General features: G+C 39.6%; 1 protein-coding gene and 1 long non-coding RNA gene across 4 annotated transcripts in view; one reads left to right on the top strand and one right to left on the bottom strand.

Annotated features, from left to right (window-relative positions):
* LOC309631856 overlaps window positions 1-23,002 on the bottom strand; it is a 916,236-nt gene that overhangs the window by 579,223 nt on the left and 314,011 nt on the right. The window lies entirely within an intron of this gene.
* DNAH11 (dynein axonemal heavy chain 11) overlaps window positions 1-23,002 on the top strand; it is a 318,101-nt gene that overhangs the window by 149,775 nt on the left and 145,324 nt on the right. For all 3 annotated transcript variants that reach the window (XM_082398151.1, XM_082398152.1, XM_082398153.1), the window contains exons 39-44: window positions 401-478; window positions 2,760-2,892; window positions 4,879-5,006; window positions 6,280-6,428; window positions 15,062-15,212; window positions 18,837-18,968. In XM_082398151.1, coding sequence (XP_082254277.1) covers window positions 401-478; window positions 2,760-2,892; window positions 4,879-5,006; window positions 6,280-6,428; window positions 15,062-15,212; window positions 18,837-18,968 — 771 coding nt within the window. The remainder of the gene's footprint in view (window positions 1-400; window positions 479-2,759; window positions 2,893-4,878; window positions 5,007-6,279; window positions 6,429-15,061; window positions 15,213-18,836; window positions 18,969-23,002) is intronic.

Genomic DNA, 23,002 nt, shown 5'->3' with positions numbered 1-23,002 from the left:
AGTGAATACATGGATGTTAAAATACATACAGATTATCTGTTATAGATATTTCAAAGGATATAAGTCATTAGGCAGTTGTAGATGATGTTGGCCGTATGCTGCTTCTGGTCACACTTCATGAAGAGTCATTGATTTTTGTAACTAACCCCTGCCATGTACCAAGTACCTCTGTACTTCACTTCTGCCTGTGTCACTGACTCACCGAGTAATGGTTTTTCTTCATCCTCATCCCCATACTCTACGTTGAGAGATCTGGGAGCAACTATACTTTCCAGGAATATAATGCTGTCAGTGGGGGCTGGCTCACGTTGTAAGGAAAGAACTGGGTGAAAATGGGCAGATTTTTTTTTAAATCACAAACTCATTAAAGGAAACTAGTGTGTGGCTGTTTGGTCTGCAGGTGGTCCAGCTTGAGGAGCTGTTGGCCTTGCGACACTCTGTCTTTGTCGTTGGAAATGCAGGCACGGGAAAGAGCAAGGTATAGTCAACACCTGTTAGCTTCCAGCCGTGAAAGGAACAAAATTACGCGGGGTGGGAGACCTACAATCACTTCTATTTGAGAGTTCCCTTCAGTGAAGTTGCTCATAATTTTGGGTTAGGATCCGAGACTCTAACATTGCTATTTGATCACTTGACCCTCTCCCTTTATACCGGGAGCAGGGAGAGAGGTGTTAGTAGAACATTGAATTCAAATAAGTAAACTGAGGGAAGATTGGGCTTTCCATGTGAGATAGCATCCTATTCACTAACTTAGATGCATGCCATCCTGCTCTATGCATCTTTCAATAATATACCTGAATTCTTTTATCCAAAGTAAACATATTGAGAGACTCTAGAATAAGATACCTGGCTTATAGGATTGGTGTGGCCCTACCCACATTGATCAAAATGATTTTCTTATATTTCCCAAGTTATCTTAGTGTCTCCTCCCCATATGATTAAGAAAAACCCAAATAGTTTTCTTCAATACTCCCCCAGAAATATAGCCCTCTATAGGGCCAAAACAAAACTTGAAAAGAAAGGGAGGAAGCAAAAACCACATTTTTGAAGTACTTATTATGTACTCCGCTAGGTGCATTATGTGTGATTTACTCTGCACAACGATGATAGGCCATGGGTGTTATTATCCCCATTTTTAGTTCACTGCTTGATTTTGTTTGGTCTTACTGACAGTCCTGGCAACATACTTATTTTCTTGCTTGGCAGACAGTATATGCAGAACTGCATGCATTTTAACTGAGGGTGCTTGGGTATAAACATATTTAGTAACCAGCAACTAAAAATAAGCAGAATGGGCATATGAGACTTTAGAGCATGGGTGTCTATAGAACTTGCCAGTATTTAGGTCAGAACCCAAAGTGGAATACGTGTAAAAGGAAGCCCTGTATAGGGCTTTTTCTACTGAAAAATGTAATCATTGAAATTGTAAAGTAGATAACTGATAGACCTGTAATTATTTTGTTAAAGTAAGTTTCAGATGTGAGGCATGGTGCAAGGAAGGATAAAACTGAATTCTATAATTTTCAGTAGATTAATGGTTTCTAAAAATAGAAGCTTAATATTTCTAAGACATTCAATTTCTTTCATCTAGTCTTCATTGATTCCATTCTATTCAACCTTTGCTTAAGCTTATAGAGCTGGAGCACCAAAGCTTGGGCCATGTTATTTAGCAACTGATTATTCTAAAGTATTTGGCAATTGTTTATCAGTCCTTTAAACCCCTGTGAGAGGAGATCAGGATGATTATATCTAAAATAAAAGCCATGGCTTTTCAGAGAAAGCAGAAAGGATAGTTGGGCGGATATTTGGGTTAAAGTGTCGATTAATTAAATAGACATGTATTAAGCACCTATCCTGAGAATTCCTTTTATTTAATTTTTTACACTTTTTAAATTTATTTTTTATCTTTGTTTCCTTATTGGCCGTGCTGTGCGGCATGCGGGATCTTAGTTCCCCAACCAGGGATAGAACCTGTGCCCCTGCAGTGGAAGCGCAGAGTCTTAACCACTGGACCCTCCAGAGGGGTCCTATCCTGTGAATTCTTATCACCAAGGCTTCTTTTTCTCAGTTACCTAGAACAGGGCTTCTCAACCTCAGCACTATTGACATCTGTACCAGGTAACTCTTTGTCCTGGGGGCTGCTCTTTCACTGCAGGATGTTGAGCAGCACCCCTGGCCTCTGCCCACGAGATGCCCAGTAGCACGTCCTCTTCCCCCAAGTCAAGATGATCTCCTCTTGAGAACTATTGTTCTAGGTCGCTAGGTCTCAAAGCATGTCTAGACCAGCATCCTAAGCATCACCTGGGACCTTCTTAGAACTCAAATCAGTCCTGCGCAAGACCTGCTAAATTAGAAACTCTGAGATCGGGTCCATTAGTCTGTTTTAATACCCTCTAAGCACTTTGGATGCAGGCTAAATTTTAAGAACAATCTAAATAATACAGGCAGAGTGGATTTTAATAACATGTACAGGAGCACATTTACATATAGTCCTTTACTTTGCACACATGGTTAAAAATCTCAGTTGATAGTGACTTTCTCTTGACAGAATCAGGTGAACTGATCCTCAGGGATTGTGGGATTAAATTTTTCAAGATGTGAATGAAAATATGCACATGTAAATTTTTTCCCATTTTCAATATACACAGAATATCTAGGAACATATAATGCCTAAGGAAAACCCTTCAGAAATCTTTTGCTTCCCATTTGGCTTACATTAGTATTAATTTTCTTAGCGTTTTTCCTTCTTTCTTTTTCAGATTTTGAGAACACTGAACCGAACATATGTTAACATGAAACAGAAACCCATTTGGAATGACTTAAACCCCAAAGCTGTGACAACAGATGAACTCTTTGGTTTCATACATCATGCTACCCGAGAATGGAAAGATGGCAAGTAGTATTTCCCCTTTTGAAGTGCTAAAATTTTCTTTTTTTTTTTAATCCAGAAAATCATTTCTCAGTTCAAGCCAATTTTAGTCATGGTTGTAGATTTACTGTTTATGGGTTGGCGTTATTGGAAATACAGCAGCTCACAACAGCATTTATAACCTATAAATTAAAACTAGATTTGATTAAGTGGTCGATTAGCATTCAGCAGATTTGTGCTCAGAGCTGTGTATTTTATCCCCCATCAGTTATGTCAGGGCTCTCTGTAAACCAGCAGAGAAGTCAACACCAATGCCTCAGGGAACATTTATAAAGTACCTGATACAAGATACTGAGTTTCAGGCATGTGCTATTCTAGGTTCCAGGGCAAAAGTCAGTGGGACATGTTTCTTGCCCTGAAAGCTTTTGTGGACAAGCAGATTCCTTTGTTAAAATCACTTTTAACATTCTCATTTCCGTAAATGCACTAATCTAGACATCATCCTTGAGTCCTTTCCCACATTCACACCCTACATTTAACCTCACAGCAAACGCTATAGGCCTTACTTACCTTTAACATACGTATTGTATTCCAGTACTTCTCACCTTCTCTGCAGCTCCCACATGAGTCCAAGCCACCAGCACCTCTTGCCTGTATTTGCGGTGTCGCACCTCACGGGTCTCCGTTAATTCATTTTCCATGCAGCAGACAGAGGGCGGTCTTCAGAATGTTAGTTCTCTGCTTGCAGTTTCCAGTGTGTTTCATCACCGTTAGAATCCAGCCTTTATCCAAGGCCTACAAGGTTCTATGTGATTGAGTCCCTCTTCCCCATCTCTGATCTCATTTCCTATTCTCTGCCTTTCACTTACACGTACACTCGGGCCTCCTTGCTCTTCTCTGAACCCGCCAAGCATCTTCCTGTCACGGGCCTTTGCACTTGGTATTCCCACCATCTGCAACACTGGAGATACCTGCATGGCTTGTTCCCTTATGTTACTGGAATGTCTGGTCAAATATTGCATCAGAGAAGACTTCCCTGATGACCCTATCAAAGGAGCAGACCTCGTCATTCTCCATCCTAGTATCATGTACACCCTGCTTCCTTAATTTGTGGGACAGTCAAAATTTGCTCTCTTAGGCTTTCTTTTTTTTTTTTTTAAAGACTGTGGCAGAAAGGGAATAATATCCGTTTATGCTGAAAATATGTAGAAGCCTTTCAAATTAGTGTCCATTAGAAAAGGTTGCTGGCTTTTTTATGAATTATGGTAGCAGGTTCTACTATAGACTATCACTTATCTTTGCACAAAATCCTTCACAGAGGAAACAAAACCTTCCACATACCTGCCTCAAAACAGTTTTTTTCACCATAGTATTATATACTTGAGTTTTGAACAGTCAGCAACTATTAAATGTGCCATGAAACATGCATAATACTTAGCAAAAAGGACTCTGGATTTTAAATGTTTCTATCTTTACATCTTGTGAGATAATGATAACTTATTATAATGCCAGTGAACACATTTCCCAAAGAAATGTATTGCACTTCTGAATACTTTAGCTTTATAATGATCTCTCTTGAATAATGTTATAGAAAAATGGAGAAAGGTGGAATAAATTAATATTTGGCCTAAAATAGATACTGAATATATGTGCATGAAAAAGGTTAATATTTTCATTTGGTGTAAGTTTTGAGTTTCATGTACGTCACCTGCTATTAATCTCCACAGGTGTTCTTCAAGGAAGGTACTATCATCTTTATTTGACATTTGGGGTTGCTCAGCCTGAGAAGTTAAGGAACCTTCTCATGGAAGTAAAACTTGCCCATTGGTCTAGATCTCAGGGATAGCTCAAAAAGTAGTGCTGTTTGCCCACCTGAAAGAGGCGACAAACTTATAGCAAATTTACGTACTGAATAAAAGAGCTTCCAGTAAAAATAAGACAAATCTATTTTAGAAATAAATAGCACTCAACTCCATTATGCATTAGGATTGCTTACTCTTAACTTATAGGTCTATTCTCATCCATTCTGCGAGAACAAGCAAATCTTAGGCATGATGGACCAAAATGGTTAGTGCTGGATGGCGATATTGATCCCATGTGGATTGAATCACTAAATACTGTCATGGACGATAACAAGGTGAGTAATACCTCAGTGCTAAACCTTAAATGTAACACCTGGAGTGTACTGAGTTCCATTCACTTGTTGACTTTAATACCAGTTTCAGGCATTAACCTGATATTCTTTATGTAATTACTATTTTGATGTGGCACCTTCCTGGTAATTCTCTTAATTTCACTATTAAAGAATTTAAGGGAATACATTTTTTCTTGCCTATAAATTTAACCATCTTTAAAGAGAGTTAGATATGTATCCAAGGATTTAGTTCATCCACATCTTACCATTTTCTAAGAGCTAGGGGTAAATTATTATTATATCTTCTCTTTAAGTATGGACTACTTGGATAATAAAAGAATGAGTTTGTGCCCTATGTTAATTGGCTAAATTTAGCTCTTGAAATTAAGTAGTTCCTATAGCTACAGATTTGAGTATGCATTCCTAAGCATTTTGCCATGGTTAATCCAGAATTTCCAGCAAAAACAAAAGGTGAAGTTACAGGTCTGTGAGACCATTGAAGCAACACAAGGTCTACTGTTAGGGTCAGGAGAGAGAAATCATTAATTGTCATTGCTATAGAATAGTAGTAGTAACCCCCTTAACCTAAGAGTAATTACTGTTTTCTGAACCAACACATTGTCTATCATAAAATACAGGTCTAAGATCCTTATACTTGCATGAGTTTCTATAGGACAATTTAAAATTGTGATAGTTCATATTCTAAATAAAGTTTATTTTTTATGGCATTCAGGCCTTTTTATGTAATCAACTCTTAAAACAAGGGTCTTATATTTAGTAATAATTACCACAGTTATTTAAAGGTTGGCATGAGTGAGTCCATGTTGGTAAGTTTGTTCCTCAGGGGTCAGCGAGCTCCCCTGAGGATGAACTGAGATCTTCATTCAGACTGCATTTCATTGTTTGTTTGTTTTTTATTTGTTTTTGTTTTTTAAACAAACAGCATTTTTTAAATGGAAGGATAGTTGAGTTACAATGTTGTGTTAATTACTGCTGTACAGCAAAGTCAGTTATGCATATATATATATATATATACACATTCTTTTCCATGATGGTTTATCACGGGATACTGAATATAGTTCCCTGTGATATCCAGTACGACCCTGTTGTTTATCCATCCTATATATATTCAGACTGAATTTCTAACTCAGGCAGTGAGCTCATAGCCTTTGGCACTTCTCCTGGGGGAAGGACTTTGTGCTGTTTTGGAAAGTTAGCAGCCTTGCCTTTGCTGCCTAATGAAATGGCCACTTTTGTGCTGTGCTGCTCTGTCCAGGTGCTGACCTTGGCCAGCAATGAACGCATAGCTCTCACTCCCTCTATGAGGCTGCTCTTCGAGGTTCATCACTTAAGGACAGCAACCCCAGCTACTGTTTCCAGGGCTGGTATTCTATACGTGAACCCACAAGATTTAGGCTGGAATCCGTGAGTATTGCTTTTATTTTAATTGTGGTAAAATTTACCATTTTAACCATTTTTAAGTGTAAAGTTCAGTGGCATTGAGTACATTCACGTTGTTGTACAACCATCATTACCATCCATCTCCAGACCTTTTGCATCTTCCCAAACTGAAGCCCCATATGCACTAAGCAGTAGCCCTCCCAGCATCCCCACCTCCTTTCTACTTTCTCTCTATGAATTTGAATACTCTAGGTGCTTCTTATAAATTGAATCATATAGTAATTGTCTTTTTGTGCTGGGCTTATTTCACTGAGCATAATGTCTTCAAAGTTCATGCATGTTACAGCAGGTGCCAGAATGTCCTTCCTTTTAAAGGCTGAATGATATTCCATTGGGTCGAGATATATATATCTCATATTGTTTATCCATTCATCCTTCTGTAGATACTTGGGCTGCTTCTCCCTTTTGACTGTTGAAAATAATACTTCTGTGAACACGGGCATAATCTCTTTGAGTCCCAGCTTTCAATTATTTTTGATACATATATGTACAAGCGGAATAGCTAGATCATATGGTAATTCTGTTTCACATTTTTTGAGGAACCGCCATACTGTTTTGCATTAGTAGCTACTTCATTTTACATTCCCATCAGTAGAGCACAAGAGTTCCAATTTCTGCATGACCCCACCAATACTTGTTATTTTCTCTATTTTTTATAATAACCATCCTAATGGGTGTGGAATGGTATCTCATTCCAGTTTTGATTTACATTTTTCTAATGATTAATCATTTGAGCATCTTTTCATGTGTTTATTGGCCATTTGTATATTTTCTTTGGAGAAATGCCCATTTCAGTCCTTTGCCTATTTTTTAATCTAGTTGTTTGGGTTCTTTGTTGTTTTTGTGAATATTTTTTTTTTTTAATCTTAGGTTTCTAAGAATGCTAAAAACGTATTTGATTATTTGAAGAAAATGTTAGCAATTAAATTTAAAGTTAACTAATTAAGCTAATTTAAAAATCATTAAATTAGCACCTGTATGCAGTTGTCATTTTTATTTGGACATTACCCTGTTTACACCTTGCACGTGTTAAGACATATATTTGTTGACTAAGTGAATAAGTAATAATAATAGCTCATATGGAGCACATAGATATAAGTATATCATTTAGTGAACATTTGTGTGTTTGTATGTATACACATAATATGCATACATGAACAGTGGTGATGCTTTGATTTAGAACAAGTTTATTGTGCCCACTTGCTTACTCTTCAAATGCTTACACTTTCCATAATTCATTCTGGTGGTCCCTTGTCACCCCCTCTCATATTCCCACTATGTGCTGTAGAAACATCTGAGCTCTGGACACGAACACGTGCTGGTGCCTGGCATGCTTCTTGTGTCAGATATCTTCTCTTTACCCCTCCACCCTGCTCTGTGCCCCCAGTGGCCATCCTGTGTGGACCACATCAGTGGGCTCCTTGCCCTCTGGCTTCTGGTTGGTTTGGCCAATGAGGAGCCCTGGCAGGAAATGAGAGGGAGAAAGGAGAGTGAAGTCAGGCTATTCATTCCCTTGGCTCCCTCCCTGCAGGAGCACATCAGGATGACCGTGACCTTCATCAGCAGGTCCTCGTAAATCTCTCCATGAGATTCTTTGCTTCCAGGTTCTGATAGCCCTTCATTCTCTTGTCCCTGCGGCCGCGGGTGCTCTAACCATTTCTCAGCCATCACCCCATGACGTGGCACTCTACTGTCCATTTTCCCTGCTTCCGCCCACACCTTTGCCAATAGTCCTTTTATTGATCCTTCTCTATTATCCTAATTTGAGGATGACCTCTGTTCCCTGCCAGATGCCTGACTCATGCACTCCTCCAGGCTACTTTTCTGTGTACTGATTTATTTACTAAAAGTCTCATCCTCTAGCTCAGCAGCCAAGTAGAGCCATAGCCAGGTTTCTGTGAAGGTAAACCTTCATTGGCTAGGGGAGGGAGTGATTTTTAAAAGTCTAAAATGGAGAGTTCTTCTTGAGCTAATAGCTCCTTTCCCCAGCTAGGATTTTGACTATCTCCTAGGATGCTTCTGTTGATCGGGGGCTAGCTGACGGAGAATCTCCAGTGCCCCTTGACTCCCCCATATAGAGAGCAGAGGCAGTCTTGTACCCCTCACCCCCACTGGTGTGGTCTGATTTCAGTAGTGAATCTCACAGTTCCCAAGGTCTCTGTAGTTCAGTTTTAATAACATATGGAGATTTGTGCTAACAAAAGCGGTCTAAATCCCCATTTAAAGAAAGACTTTTATCTCGTAAGTCAAAGGTCACAGTTTGGCAAAAGAGTCACCCAGTTTACATTCTTGAGAAAGTTAAACCCCTCTTCACCATTAGATTTTATTTTCATGGAGGTTTTTTTTTAATTTAAGATCAATGGGTAGGTTTTAATTTTCATATGTGTGACCAGAGGGTCCATCCAGGTCATTATCCAAAATAATGGGAATCTTCTGTAAAGGATATTTTTATATTTTTACCTCCTACTGCCAGAAACTTTCCATGAACTACCAAAAAGTGGCTATTTCAAGTTGGGGGTGGTGTATTTTTTAACTCCATATTTATTGGATAATTTATTACCTTACTTTAATGTCATAATATTAAAAATGTGATAGCTTTACATGTATTGACTCATTTAATCCCTAATTACCTTCTGAGATCAATGTAGTTATCAGCCTAATTTCCCAAACCAGTATCTGTCTCAGTTTTCCCCGACTTTTTAATTCGAAAGTGTTCAAAAATATAGAAAAATTGAAAAGGTGGTAGGTATACATTGTACAACTATGCACTCTTTTCCTGCAGTCATCAATTTTTACGGTTTTACCCAACTTACTTTCCTTTGGCTGTACATACACTCCCTCTCACAGGCAGAGAGAGACATATATTTTATTTTTTTAATATTTATTTATTTATTTGGTTGCACCGGGTTTTAGCTGTGGCTCGCGGGCTCCTTAGTTGCAGCAAGTGGGCTCCTTAGTCGTGGCATGTGAACTCTTGGTTGCGGCATGCATGTGGCATCTAGTTCCCTGGCCAGGGATCGAACCCGGGCCCCCTGCGTTGAAAGCACAGAGCCTTATCCACTGCGCCACCAGGGTAGTCCCCTATGTTTTCTACTTTTATTTATTTTTGCTGAATTATTTGAAAGTAAGTTGGAGACATTGACAGTTCATCCCTAAGTACTTCAGCATCTCTCTCCTAAGAACTAGGGTATTCTCCTATATGAACATAATTCAATTAACATACCTAAGAAATTCATCTTTGATATAATACTATCAAAACAAACAGTAATGTTTCAAAATTTCCCAGCTACCCTGGGAATTTCCTCTGTAGCTTTTAAAAAAAATCCAGCATCAAAACAAGGACCATGCATTGCATCTACTTATCTCTGTTTTCTCCTTTAATCTAAAATATCCACCCACCTTTTTCTTTCATGACATTTACAGTTTTGAAGAGAACAGGCCAGACATTTCGAAGAATAACCCATTGGTGGTTACAAAGTGGGTCAACCCTTCTGTCTCCATATACTAGGTGACATTTTTTAGTAAAGAACTTTTTCTCTTCTTCCCTTCTACTCTCCTTCCTCCCTTCCTTCCTTTCGCTCTCTCTTTTTCACTCTCCCCCCTTCCTTTTTTCTTTTTGAGGAGTGTCATTTTCTATTCATGGCTTCTTTTGTCTTAGTTCAGTGGGTTATGATTCATTGCCAACAGTATTCTTTTGCATGCTCAAGTTGCCCTAAATTTTGCCAGCAGGACCCCCTTCAAGCCAGCCCCTTGCATGTTCTTTTGTACTTGTTCTCCTAAGTCTTTGAGCACTTTGCTTTCTGGCTAACGCAGATGCTTCTGGCTCATCTCAGACTTTTCTTCCCCTACGCTTCTTTCACCCATTTCTCTAAGGAGCTGGAAGTGACTGCTTTTTGTATAAGGAGTGGTATTTAGAATCCAAGATAGGGATGCTAGGAGAGCTCATTGCCACTGGTATGTCATTGCTTCTAGACCCTTCAGTGAACAGAGTTAGGAAATATATTTTCTTAATTCATATTATGGAAACTGATAAGATATTTTGGATAGAAGAGATTATGAAATACTATGTTCATAGTATCTCTGTGGGGTTCACAGTATCTCTGTGGGACTAAATAGAGTGCCATTACTGCTTAAGCTACTTGGAATATTTTTGTTAAAATTCACTGAGCTATTTAAAAGCATAATTTTATGTCCACATTTTACAGGTATGAGATCAAACAACATCCTTAAAATCACATCATTATGTGACTAGCTCTAGAAATCAAATACTATTTGAATTCTGAGTTCTAAGTAAGTTTACTGGAAGAATCCTAGACAGTTCATATGTCTGTTGAGATCTTGAGATAATAGAGAAAGCAGGAGTTAGAAGAAAATTTCTGAAGATTATGATCAGTGAGAAGTTTTTCTAGTAGAAAAGAATAAAATGCACGGAAAGGGAAAAACAAACAGGTAATGAATTAAATTCATTTATAATTATTTAAATTATGAAAATTATTTAAAGTGAGCGTAAGTGAAAGTGAGATCTACCAAACTGTGTATCGCATGGCTTGTACATAATGATAGGAAAACGCAGGAGTATTTCTGGAATTTTGTCTGATTCCTGGAAGATAACTTTTGGTAGCCACAACTTGAGATCATACTTCTTTCTCTATTACTTTAGCTGAAAATACTCCTTTTTTAAAAATTGACTTTATTGAAATATAGTTGATTTACAATGTTGTGTTAGTTTCAGGTATACAGCAAAGTGATTAAGTTATACATATATATATAATAGTTTGCCTCTGCCAATCCCAAACTCCCAATCCATCCCTCCCCCATGGCAACCACAAGTCTGTTCTCTGTGTCTATGAGTCTGTTTCTATTTTGTATTGATAGATAAGTTCATTTGTGTCATATTTTATATTTCACATATAAGTGATATCATACGGTATTTGTCTCTTTCTGACTTCACTTAGTATAATAATCTCTAGGTCCATCTGTGTTGCTGCTGCAAATGGCATTATTTCTTTCTTTTTTTTAACAGCTGAGTAGTATTCCATTGTATATATATATATACCATGTCTTCTTTATCCATTCACCTGTCATTGAAAATTTAGGTTGTTTCCATGTCTTCGCTCTTGTGAATAGTGCTGCTATGAACACAGGGGTGCATGTATTTTTTCGAATTATATTTTTTTCCTGATATATGCCCAGGAGTGGGATTGCTGGATCATATGGCAATTCTACTTTTAGTTTTTTTGAGAAACCTCCATACTGTTTTCCATGGTGGCTGCACCAATTTACATCCCCACCAACAGTGTAGGAGGGTTCCCTTTTCTCCCTATCCTAGCCAACATTTATTATTTGTAGACTTTTTTTTTTTAAGTATATATTATCTTTTTTTTTTTAATTTTTATTTATTTATTTATTTATTTATTTATTTATTTTTGGCTCTGTTGGGTCTTCGTTTCTGTGCGAGGGCTTTCTCCAGTTGCGGAGAGTGGGGGCCACTCTTCATCGCGGTGCGCGGGCCTCTCACTATCGTGGCCTCTCTTGTTGCGGAGCACAGGCTCCAGACGCGCAGGCTCAGCAATTGTGGCTCATGGGCCTAGTTGCTCCGTGGCGTGTGGGATCTTCCCAGACCAGGGCTCGAACCCGTGTCTCCTGCATTGGCAGGCAGATTCTCAACCACTGCGCCACCAGGGAAGCCCTATTTGTAGACTTTTTAATTATGGCCATTCTGACCAGTGTGAGGTGGTACCTCATTGTAGTTTTGATTTGTATTTCTCTAATAATTTAGCTGAAAATATTCTTTTGCCTTTGTCTCACTCATTCTCTCACCTGCATTGGATAAGCTTGTTGTTTTCTACCCCTGCAATCCCATCCTTTCATCTTGGATATTGTTTATATGTGTAAACATACAGATTCAGAAATCATCAATGTACACTCCTTATCTGTGGGTCCCTTCAACTTCTGCTATTTTCCAGGCCACTGTGAATAATAGAAAACCCATCTGTAGCTGTGAGGGGCAAACTATGGAGAATTCTGATGAATTCCTGCTATCCTGTATGACAGGATTCCAACCCCAGACTACAGAGTAATAAATTAAAAAAAGTCTTCAGAAGCCTGAAGACTTTGGCTACCTATATAGTTTCTAAACTGCTGGGCTTTAGACTTCCTGTGATGTGCCTATAGCAGTTCTGGAGAAGGAAGAAGAGCAACACAGCTGCTTATATGGCATATATTTGCAAGCACTGATGAGCCAAAGATTCTCTGTTAGTGACCTAGACGTTGGCATTAAGATGATGCATTAAGGCATCATAATGTAGCTATTTCCTGAGGCAGGGGCAGCAATGTGGGTGATCAGTTATGTAGGTAAGGAATAAATAAGTATGATATTTTCACTTGTATGTTGTATGATAGCAGTGTGTTTCATTTGGCCATGTTCAAATCTACAGCATCTTTTAAAAATCATGAGAAACTTTTACACGAAGTAAGGTGAAAGGAATTGCCAACAATACAAAAATATAGCTTCAGTTTTTGCCATTGCTGAAGATAATTTGCTGTCTTTTAATGTTTACTAAATTTAGCAGTAATTTATACGTGAAATTTAAAACTGTCCATATTTAACAATACAGACTTTTTTTTTTTTTTTTTTTTTTTTTTACTCCCAATACTGTGTGGTGTGGTTGACCTCTAGCAGAGGTCATTTTGGTTTGTTGTTTTTTTTCCCCCCGTCGGGATCAGCTCTTACCACGTCTCCTGGTTTGATTGAACTCACTTTCTTATTTGTGGATGTAATTGGTATAACAGCATCATTTGCTCGTGGGCCTGGTCTGCTCTCCCTTTGAGACTTTGGCTACTGCCGACGTGGGTCAATGAAGTAGCTATTACATGTCCCCTAAGTGCAAAGACCACTTCCCCCTCTTGGGGCTGTGTTGACACTGCAGCTCCTAGTTATCCCTGCACGGCCTTCTGACCCCACAGAGACCAAAGACAGGGGTGGGGAGTAGGGGTAGAATTTGTTACATGCATCAGGGCACTGCCTACCAACTCTTAAGCCCTACGGAACATACTGTCTTTAGGAGATGATCAGAGAGGCCGAGCCAGGATCTGAACCCACTTCTCCCAAATCCACCAACTCTGTGCTAATGAGTAGCACTGATTGAGAATTTGTTATATGCCAGGTGTTAATGTAAGCGCTTAATACATGAGAACTCGTTTGCTGCTCAGAACAACCCTAGGAAGTACATTTCATTATCATCTCCATTGACAGATGAGAAACTTAAGGCACAGAGAGGTTAACTGACTTGCCCAAGGTAACAGAGTTAAAAAGTGGATAAAGACCCAGGCAGTCTTAGAGCTCCATCTCCCTAAACAGTTCTCTCCCCTGCCCCCCCCCAACCCCCGCAATAAGCTCTGGATACTAAGGTTCCACTTCTGCCAGCTTATGAAGAGTAAACTGAGTAGCTGAGGGGTAGGTGTGGCCTTCATGCCTTCATTCCCACTACCTAACACCTGCATTCCGTTGTACCATGGCGCCACTGGATGCAACTCGTGGAGCACCAGAAGTGGTCTCTCAGTTACCATCATGCGACTGGACTTCAGCTGGAAGTCATTCCTCTTGGACCTGAAAAAGTTTTGACAGTAGATATTTTATAAATCTAGCAGTAGTGTATATAGGTAGTTGAATATTTAATAAAACCCTATTGTGAAGGCTTGTGAATATCAAAGGGAGCCTTTTCTAAGATAATCATCTCGCCTTAATTTCTTCTGATATTAAAAATATGAAATCTGATTTGCTTAAAGCAAGGTGTAGCTGTCATGGGTCTGGTCGCACTGCGTCTCTGGTGGCAGCTATATGTATTTGTGATCACTGCTTCCTATCTGATGAGAACTCTTTGAGCAGTTGTTTTTCATGTCATATCATACAGTTTCTTTCCAGAAACTACTGTGGGTGCTACTAAGTCATGTTTCATTTTATTGATAAGTAGTGTTTTATTAATATGTTAGAGATATGAATGTATCAAAATTGGTAACATTTTATAAGCTTCAGATTCATACACATGTACCCAAGTGTGAGATACCATTTTAGAGCCACTTACTGGAACCACATTATCAGCTATCAGGTTAGAGTTACTTTCAGTCCAGTGAACAAGGAGGGACTTGGAAATAGCCCCTATGGAATTTTCACCTTTTTATTTGAAACTGATTTCTCATTACTAAGTAATTGATGCCAGTTTTCATCAAGAAAAATCCCAAGCTGTTTTCATAAATAAAGCCTACCCTCTGAAAATAGTTTCAGTTCTCTAGGAAATGACAAACTGTACTTCCTTATAAATGCTCAGTAATGGCCTACTTATCGTCTATTATGTTGGGTTTCTAAGTGCTATTAGGAGTTTCTTTTACATTCTTTTCATTAAGGTAAAAATGGCCATTAAAACAAGTTTTTAAAGGGTCATTTAAAAATATTTGCCATTTGAAAAATAGAATGAACCCACTCAACGTGTCCCTGAAGTGTTGGACCAAGCTGTGTTGAAGGGGGAAGCTTTTGAGTTGGTGGAATTTTGCTTTTCAAGCCCCTTGCTCCATAAAAGCTTTTCTGTGTTCTTTTTCAGGTATGTGGCCAGTTGGATAGACAGAAGGCATCATCAGTCAGAAAAGGCCAATTTAACAATTCTTTTTGATAAATACGTTCCTGCGTGCTTGGATAAGCTGAGAACAAGCTTTAAAACCATCACTTCAATTCCAGAGAGCAGCCTGGTGCAGGTTTGTCCTGGGTCACACCGTTTCACACTCTAGTCCTGATGTGGTAGTGTCTTGACCAAAATAGAAGTTCTTGCTTGTTCAAAAAGATGCAGTGGTTTCTGGAATGGTTAGGTAGCTCCAACCCTCCCCCACCCGAGCCCCCGTGTTCCCCAGTGATTTTTGCAACTCTCTGTTACACGCCTATTACATGCTATGACCATTTGGGTTTGTGGTCTGTTTCTTTCACAAGACTGTGAACCAGAGGACTGAAGCCACCTTTTACCATTTTTATATCTCCAGAGATTTCCATAATGCCAAGCACATAGTAGGTGCCAAATACATTATTGAATCATTGCGTTCTTCCCAAGTATATTTGCGTGGAATAAGAAGAACAGGATAGTAACAGCCTCATTTATTTTTCTGTTTCCTAAGTAACTGGCCCAGAGAAGGTGCTCAGTGTGTTTTTGAATACAAAAAATTCACGCAATTAAAGATGTTGGCCGGTGAGCAAGAGAAAGCTTCTGAACGCCACCTCGTCGGGCACCACCCTGCCAGGCCTCCCACTCTCTCTTCCCTTTCTTTTCTCCCCCTCCGAAAAATAGTCCACAAGTCAGGTCAGTGTACTTCATAGTATTTCAGGGATAGATTTTTTTTTTTTCTGATCCTCATTGTGAGACAGCTGGTTAGAGTGAAGAGTATATATGATACATTGTCACGGCAGCAAATGAAAATAATTCACAGCACACAGAAATGAAGGTTGTGATCTTAATCTCAGCGTGAAGAATAACTATCCCCAGCCTTGACAAGTCGAAAACTTCACAGAACGTTTACAGTTAGAAACCTTTATTTGTGTCTCTTTAGGAGCAAAATTGGTTTTGAAGTACTTTGTTACCGTGAAGTTACTATGGTACAGAATTTGTTTGAAGCTAAATTAGAAATAGTCACAAGCATAATAAGAAGTGAAAGTTCAGGTTTTCGGATAATTCACACACCAATTAAGAAAACGATAGTCTTCAACAGTAATTATCTGAGGTATAATTTATTTCTGAAAGCAGGTCTGAATTTATTCATAATGAATTAATTTTGTGGTTAGCCTAATTAGACGTCCTCTGGTGTAATACTTGCAAAAAAGCAAGTATCGAGTTCCTTCTCAACTTGACTTGTGTATTTGTGTTTCTCTGTGGTGCGAACTTTTTCATTCAAGAGTAGTGTGAAAATAAGTCAGTGGGAATTAATATGATTTTTGCTCTCCCTTCCTCCTTTTGTAGTACTCAGAAATGGCATTTTATCCTTAACTCCTTTTTTGGCTGCTGTTGTATAAAGTCGTCTCTTTGCAGTGATTGCTTATAAGGACAAAATTTGAGACAAAAATGAGTGTGCAAGGGAATAGCTTAAGAAGACTACCTTATTTTTATTGAAGTATAGTTGATTTACAATGTTGTGTTATACATACTGGTATACAGCAAAGTGATTCAGTTATGTATATATGCACACACGTATATACACATATATATGTATGTATATATATTCTTTTTCATATTCTTTTCCACTGTGGTTTATCACAGGATATTGACTATGCTTTGTGCTATACAGTAGGACCTTGTTGTTTATCCATTCTACATGTACTAGTTTGCATCTGCTAATCCCAAACTCCTAATCCATCCCTCCAGCCCCGCTTCCCCTTGGCAACCACAAGTCTGTTCTCTATGTCTGTGAGTCTGTCTCCGTTTCATAGATAAGTTTATTTGTGTCATATTTTAGATACCACATACAAGTGATATCATATGATATTTGCCTTTCTTTGTCTGACTTCACTTAGTATGCTAATCTCTAGGTCCATCCATGTAGCTGTAAATGGCATTATTTCATTCTTTTTAAAAGACTACTTTAAGAAATTAATGTACTATGTTTTCCATTATATGAAACTTTTTTGCTTTGCGTTTGGTAAGGTGTTTTAACTCATTCAGAATATGCACCAAGGTATGATTTTATTAATTGCTGGCACAGAGCTTAAAATGTTTTCCAAGTACTGTGTTTGGGAGAAAACAGAAAAAATCAGGTGAGTTATCAGCATGTTCAAATCAGTGGATAATGTCATATTCAGACCTTTCAGTCTTTTTCATTTTGATTTTAACAGTTCCTTAGACTAACATGGCTTCTACTCAGGAATAGCAAAGCCTCAGAGTTTTACATTATTTTTCTTGATAACAAACTGGTGAGTTTTATTCAATTAGAAGATTATTTTAAATTGGCAATCATGGCACAATATAAAATAATGGAAATCAAGAGAGACTGAAAAATATAACAGGTGCTCAACTATTTAAATTTTGAAAACATTTCCAAATTATGTCCAGGACCCATTTTCCATGTTACCATGGATTTTCCCCACCTCTCATGGTTGGGAAGGAGAGGCACACACATGACATGCTTTGTTATAGCTTCTGTAGCTGTGTGTATGATAGTGATAAAAATCTACTGCTGCCTCCAAAAACTGGGGGAAGGGTATCATGAGTTTTGAGGGTCTATGACAGTACTAACTCATGACAACCATTTTTGTGCTTTAGAGCAGGGGTCCCCAACCCCCGGGCCTCGGACCAGTACTGGTCCCATGGCCTGTTAGGAACCGGGCCACACAGCAGGAGGTGAGCGGCGGACCAGCGAGGAAGCTTCATCTGCCTCTCGCTCCCCATTGCTCCCCCCCATTGCTCACATTACCTCCTGAACCATCCCCCCCCGCCCCCACCATCCATGGAGAAATTGTCTTCCACGAAACCGGTCCCTGGTGCCAAAAAGTTGGGGACCGCTGCTTTAGAGAACTAGCTCTAAAACATGTTCATTATGGTTATGATTTCACATGAGAAAGGTGTTTGCAGCAGCCACGTTCCCTCCTTACTGACCTGATTGCCCTGGACGCGGAGTGTGTTTCAGACCAAGAGAGCCATTCCACCTGGAAGGTCTGAAGAGCAAGTTCCTGAACAGCATTTCTTCCAGGGTTAAATTTAGCGTCCTGTCTAAAAAATGCCACAGGCTAAGGCTGTCAGTCCGACTTTCTAAATTTATGACAACAGGTGGGGGAAACAGCTGCCAAAGTACTAAGGGAAAGTGCATTATCTAAATGTCCAACCGAGGGAAATGGTTACATAGCCTTTCCATCTAGCGCCTTCGTTCCCAGTGATATTGTAGGGCAACGCTTGTGGGAAAGGGAAAATGCCTTTAGTTTGTTTTTAAGTGAGAAAGCGGCCTGTAGAATATACCCACTACGTGTAGTATGTAGTATGATTCCCTATTTATAAAAAAGGCAGCACAGCTATATCCCCATTATTCTTTTCTTTTTGGTTTTATGTATTTCTCTTTATTACAGTGATTATTAATTGGAGGATTTATGATAATAGGCTTTTTTTTTTTTAACAGTTTGTTGTTACCTAGATTAGTTTGGTTGAAAGTGGCCAAGGATGTCCACCGCTGACTCAGAAACCCAAGGCCACCATTTTTGTGTCTCACGGGGTAGCAAATCACTGAGCTGGGAAAAATCACAGACTCTCTTAAGGGTACAGTGGATTTGTTAATAAGCCCTGTGAACTTACTTCACTGTTTAAAAAAAAGAAAAAAGTTGCCCTGAAAGAATGGCTTTTTCTTTTTCTTTAGACTATTTGCACTCTTTTGGAATGTTTGTTGACTCCTGAAAATGTACCTTCTGACAGCCCGAAGGAAGTTTATGAGGTCTATTTTGTCTTTGCTTGTATCTGGGCATTTGGAGGCATTCTACTTCAAGATCAGGTATGTGTAGAAATAGTTTATAGAACCAGTTTTATTTGGGGGGAAATATTATTCTATGTGATCCCTATGGGGTTTTTTAAAATGTATATTATCATAAATCTATCCTACTTGCCCTATTCTCTCTTAAGCCTGTACATTGTCAGCAAGCTCATTCAGGCTGGTGGTGCTGTCTTTGGCTGATAAGGTCAAATCCATAGCCTTCCATCAGACCTGTCTTCTGAATTCAAGGTTCCATGTCAATACCAGCAGTGTTTCAGTGTGCCTGAGACAGGGTGCTTCATCTGCCCCACCCCCATATTTGCTCGTCCTCTTTTGTCTTTTCCTCAGTGATGCATTTCTCCCAGTTGCTCTAGTTAAAAATCTGGGAGACATCATCTTATTTCTACATCCCATGGTCATCAGATCCTTTCAGTTAGAAAATAGCTGTCACGTCTGTCCCCTCTTCTCTATCCCTACAGCCTTAATTCAGGAGTGTATCATCTTTAGATTGTTGTGGGCTACCACATTGTTTTGGCTTGGGCTGCCATAACAAAGTATCATACCCTGGGTGGCTTAAACAACAGAAATTTACTTTCTCTCAGTTCTGGAGGCTGCAAGTCCAAGGTCAGGGTGCCAGCACGGTTGGGTTCTGGCGAGGACCCTCTTCATGCCTTGCAGACAGATGCCTTTTTCTGTGTCCTCACATGGCAGAGAGAGAGAGAGAGAAAGATAAAAAGTTTTCTTATGTCTCTTCTTGTAAAGGCACTAATCTAAACATAATCACCTCCCAAAGGCCCCATCTCCAAATACCATCACATTGGGGATTAAGCCTTCAGCATATGAATTTTGGTGGGGAGACAATTCAGTCCATAGCACATAATAACATTCAAATTGGTTTCCAGGTCTCTAGTCCTCTTACCCTCTAAGTACTCTCACACATGATTCCTAGGGTAATTGTTGTGAACCACAGTCAACCTCAGGCTTGTTCCTTTCCATTGTTCTTTCCTTCAGCCTAAAGTGAAGCTATCATTCCTACACAACATTGCTAGTATAGTCCGTTTGTGACTTCTGAGTTCTTTTGGGCAAACACTTGAGACACGGACTTGCATAGATGCGTGTGCACGCACACACACACACACACACACGTGAGCTCACGCCCACACACACGCCATGTACCACACACAAACTGCTTAGACTTGCCAAAGTACAAAGTGGGAGTTTTTCACCTGTAGAAATTTGCACATCTAATCTCTTCCATGCACCTCTCTGTATAGATTTTCTCATGTAATCTTTACAGTAATTCTTCAAGGTATCCTCACTGTGCAGATAAAGTAAAGCTCAGGGAGGCAAAGTAACTTGACTGATGGGAAATGATGACATCAGGATTCCCACTCATGTATCTCTCTCTCCAGAAGCCATCCATGGTACCCCAGGATCTCTCATGGTCGTAGTGCTTCTGTGGGTACCTCTGAATCTTTGAATTAGAAATAGATAGCATATGTCTTCCAGGCTTCCCTAAATGTTTCCAGATATAAACAGGGAGTTTAAATTGGAAGGCATCACAGCCAAGAATGACCCAAATTTGTCGGTTTACTCACTGTAGGTTCTAAAATCCATGGTTGCTATAACCTGTGGGCCAGCTCCTCTTCTTGTCACTAGGTAACCATAAATTATATCTATAAATAAATCTGGCATTCACTTGGCATTCTATATCTTATTCTGACCCTTCTCAGAAGCCACATTTCCTTCAGTAATCTCCAAGTGCTTTCTAAAGAATATAGCCTCTGTTGCCTGAGTGAGAAAACTGGGTGACTTCACATGGTTTTTCTCAAAGGCAAGATTTACATGTGTGGATTTCTCCTTCATGGAGACCACATGCAGACTCTCCCCCTCTCCCCCAAAACCTCATGGTTTTTGTCTTTTTTCCAGTGTTCTCCAGAAGGGTTTTCCTTTTCCAGGGCAGACAACCAGGTAAAATCACACGAGTAGGAGGTTGACAGCTGAGATCTTTCTACTCCTGATCATAACAGCTCACCTTCCTCCCAGCTGATCCTCTTTTCATCTGTGCAGTTTCCCAGCCTGGCAGCCTTCCAGCCAGTTATTCAAGCCAGAAGCTGGGCATCGCATGGTCCCCTTCCTCTCCCAGACACTGTTTCCCCAATGAATAGTTGACATCATCATTATCATCTTTAAATTTTCAAAAAGACTTTAACTGTGAAGCATTCAAAAGAGAGGCTATAAAGTTGGAAACATGAATGAAGCAGACCCAAGAAAGAGTCTTAGGATAGCCATGTATTCAACAAATTTGGGTGCCTACTGTATGTCAGGGAACGTGCTCAGGGCTCTTAATAGGCTAGCTCGCTGAATCTTCAAAAAAATAAAACCTGTCTATATAGGTGCAACTATTCTTCTTCTTCTACCAAAAAGGAACTGAAACTTAGATAAGTTAACCTGCTTGGGGACATGGCTAACTAATGTCTGAGGTAAGTTCAAGCTGTAGCAGACTGACTCAGGACCTGTGTTCTTAACCCAGGCTGTTGCAAACACCTTCCAAAACTGGTCCCCCATCAACTCTCCCTGAGCCTCCTATAAACAGCCGTTATCATTTCTCACTTGGCTTCTGAAGTAACCTCCTCACCGGCCTTTCCGCTTCTATACTTGCCCCATAATCCATTATTCACTCAGTAGCCAGAGTGATTTTTTTTTTTTTAATGTAAATTGGATTATATGTTACATTACTGAATTTACAACACTTTAATTGCTTTTAAGATAAAACTTTAAAATTTAATACTCTTTACACGGCCTCTGGGTCTGGCCCTGCCTATCTCTCCCTACTTCTTCCTCTGCTGTTCCCTCCCCTCCCTCCCCTCCAGCTGCACTGGCCAGTTTCTGGAACACAGGATATTTGCACATGCTGACCTCTTCCTGCTTCCTGGAATGGTCTTCTGTCTAATATGTGCCTGTTCTCAGAGACGGCTTCCCTGAACATCCAGTTAAAATAGATTCACCCATTTCTCTCACTTCCAGCAACGTCGACTTTCAAGGCGCCTATTTATTTATTTGTCTTTTTATTGGCTTCACCTCTGCTTGCACCGTGCTTCCTCATGGCTCCCCCTTTCTCTTTCCCATTAACTCTATGAGGGCAGAAACCCTGTTTGTTTTCTTCCCCACTATAGAACAAAATGCATTTCAGTGAGTGAATGAATGATTCAAAATGTGTCATCAAAACCACTCTGCTGATGTAGCGGTTAGGTGAAGCAAATTCTGATATAAAGTAGAAGTCGTATGTATCCTGCCTACAGAGAATGGTGCCAGATAAGGAATGCCTTCTGAATGAACTTGATTTCAGACCAACTTCTGTAGGGTGATAAAAAAAATCTCATGACACCAATCTGAACATAACTGAAATGAACCTAAACTCATTGCCATATGAGTGGTGGTGGGTAGGAATATGAGCTCAGCTTGTTTGGAAAGTGATGGGATCAGCTCTCCCTGCTAAGGCTGATCACCCCTCTCAGCCCCGACCACACTCTCCTATCCTCCAGCCATCCTGTCTGTCTCTATTTGTGTGTGTGAGATAGCGTCGTACAAAAAGTGGGCCGTAGTCCATGGACATAAGGACACCAAAGTAAAAGCAAGTTTAAGAATTCTTCTGGAGAAAGATGAGAGTTGAAGTCTTAGATAAGTGAGATTGCTGAATGCAATGGACCATGCACAGTGTTTTTAGAGTTCACCAAAACTCACTTTGTCAGCTCATCCTGTGGATGTAAGAGTCTAAGCCAAGTCATCCTGTAGATACAGAAGGGGTTGTTAGTTGCTAGTGCACAGTTGGAATTTCCCCTCGTCCATTTTCCAAACCCTAATCTAGCAGCAAAGGCCTTGTACCTGTCGTCATATAAAAACAAGCACCTTCTAGCAAGGAGAACCTGTTTCCTACACTGTCATCTTCTCTGGAAGATTCTCTTACAGGGCAGAATTTGTGGAGTTTTCAGCTAGACCACTCAGTTGTGCGACGCTAGAAAACCAAGTCCAAGTTCTTTCCCTCATGGCAGAGC

Source organism: Balaenoptera borealis (assembly GCF_965194805.1).
Source record: "Balaenoptera borealis genome assembly, chromosome: 7".
NCBI classification, from domain to species: domain Eukaryota; kingdom Metazoa; phylum Chordata; class Mammalia; order Artiodactyla; family Balaenopteridae; genus Balaenoptera; species Balaenoptera borealis.
The sequence above is the reverse complement of the archived record's forward strand: the minus strand, read 5'-3'. Positions and strand labels throughout refer to the sequence as shown.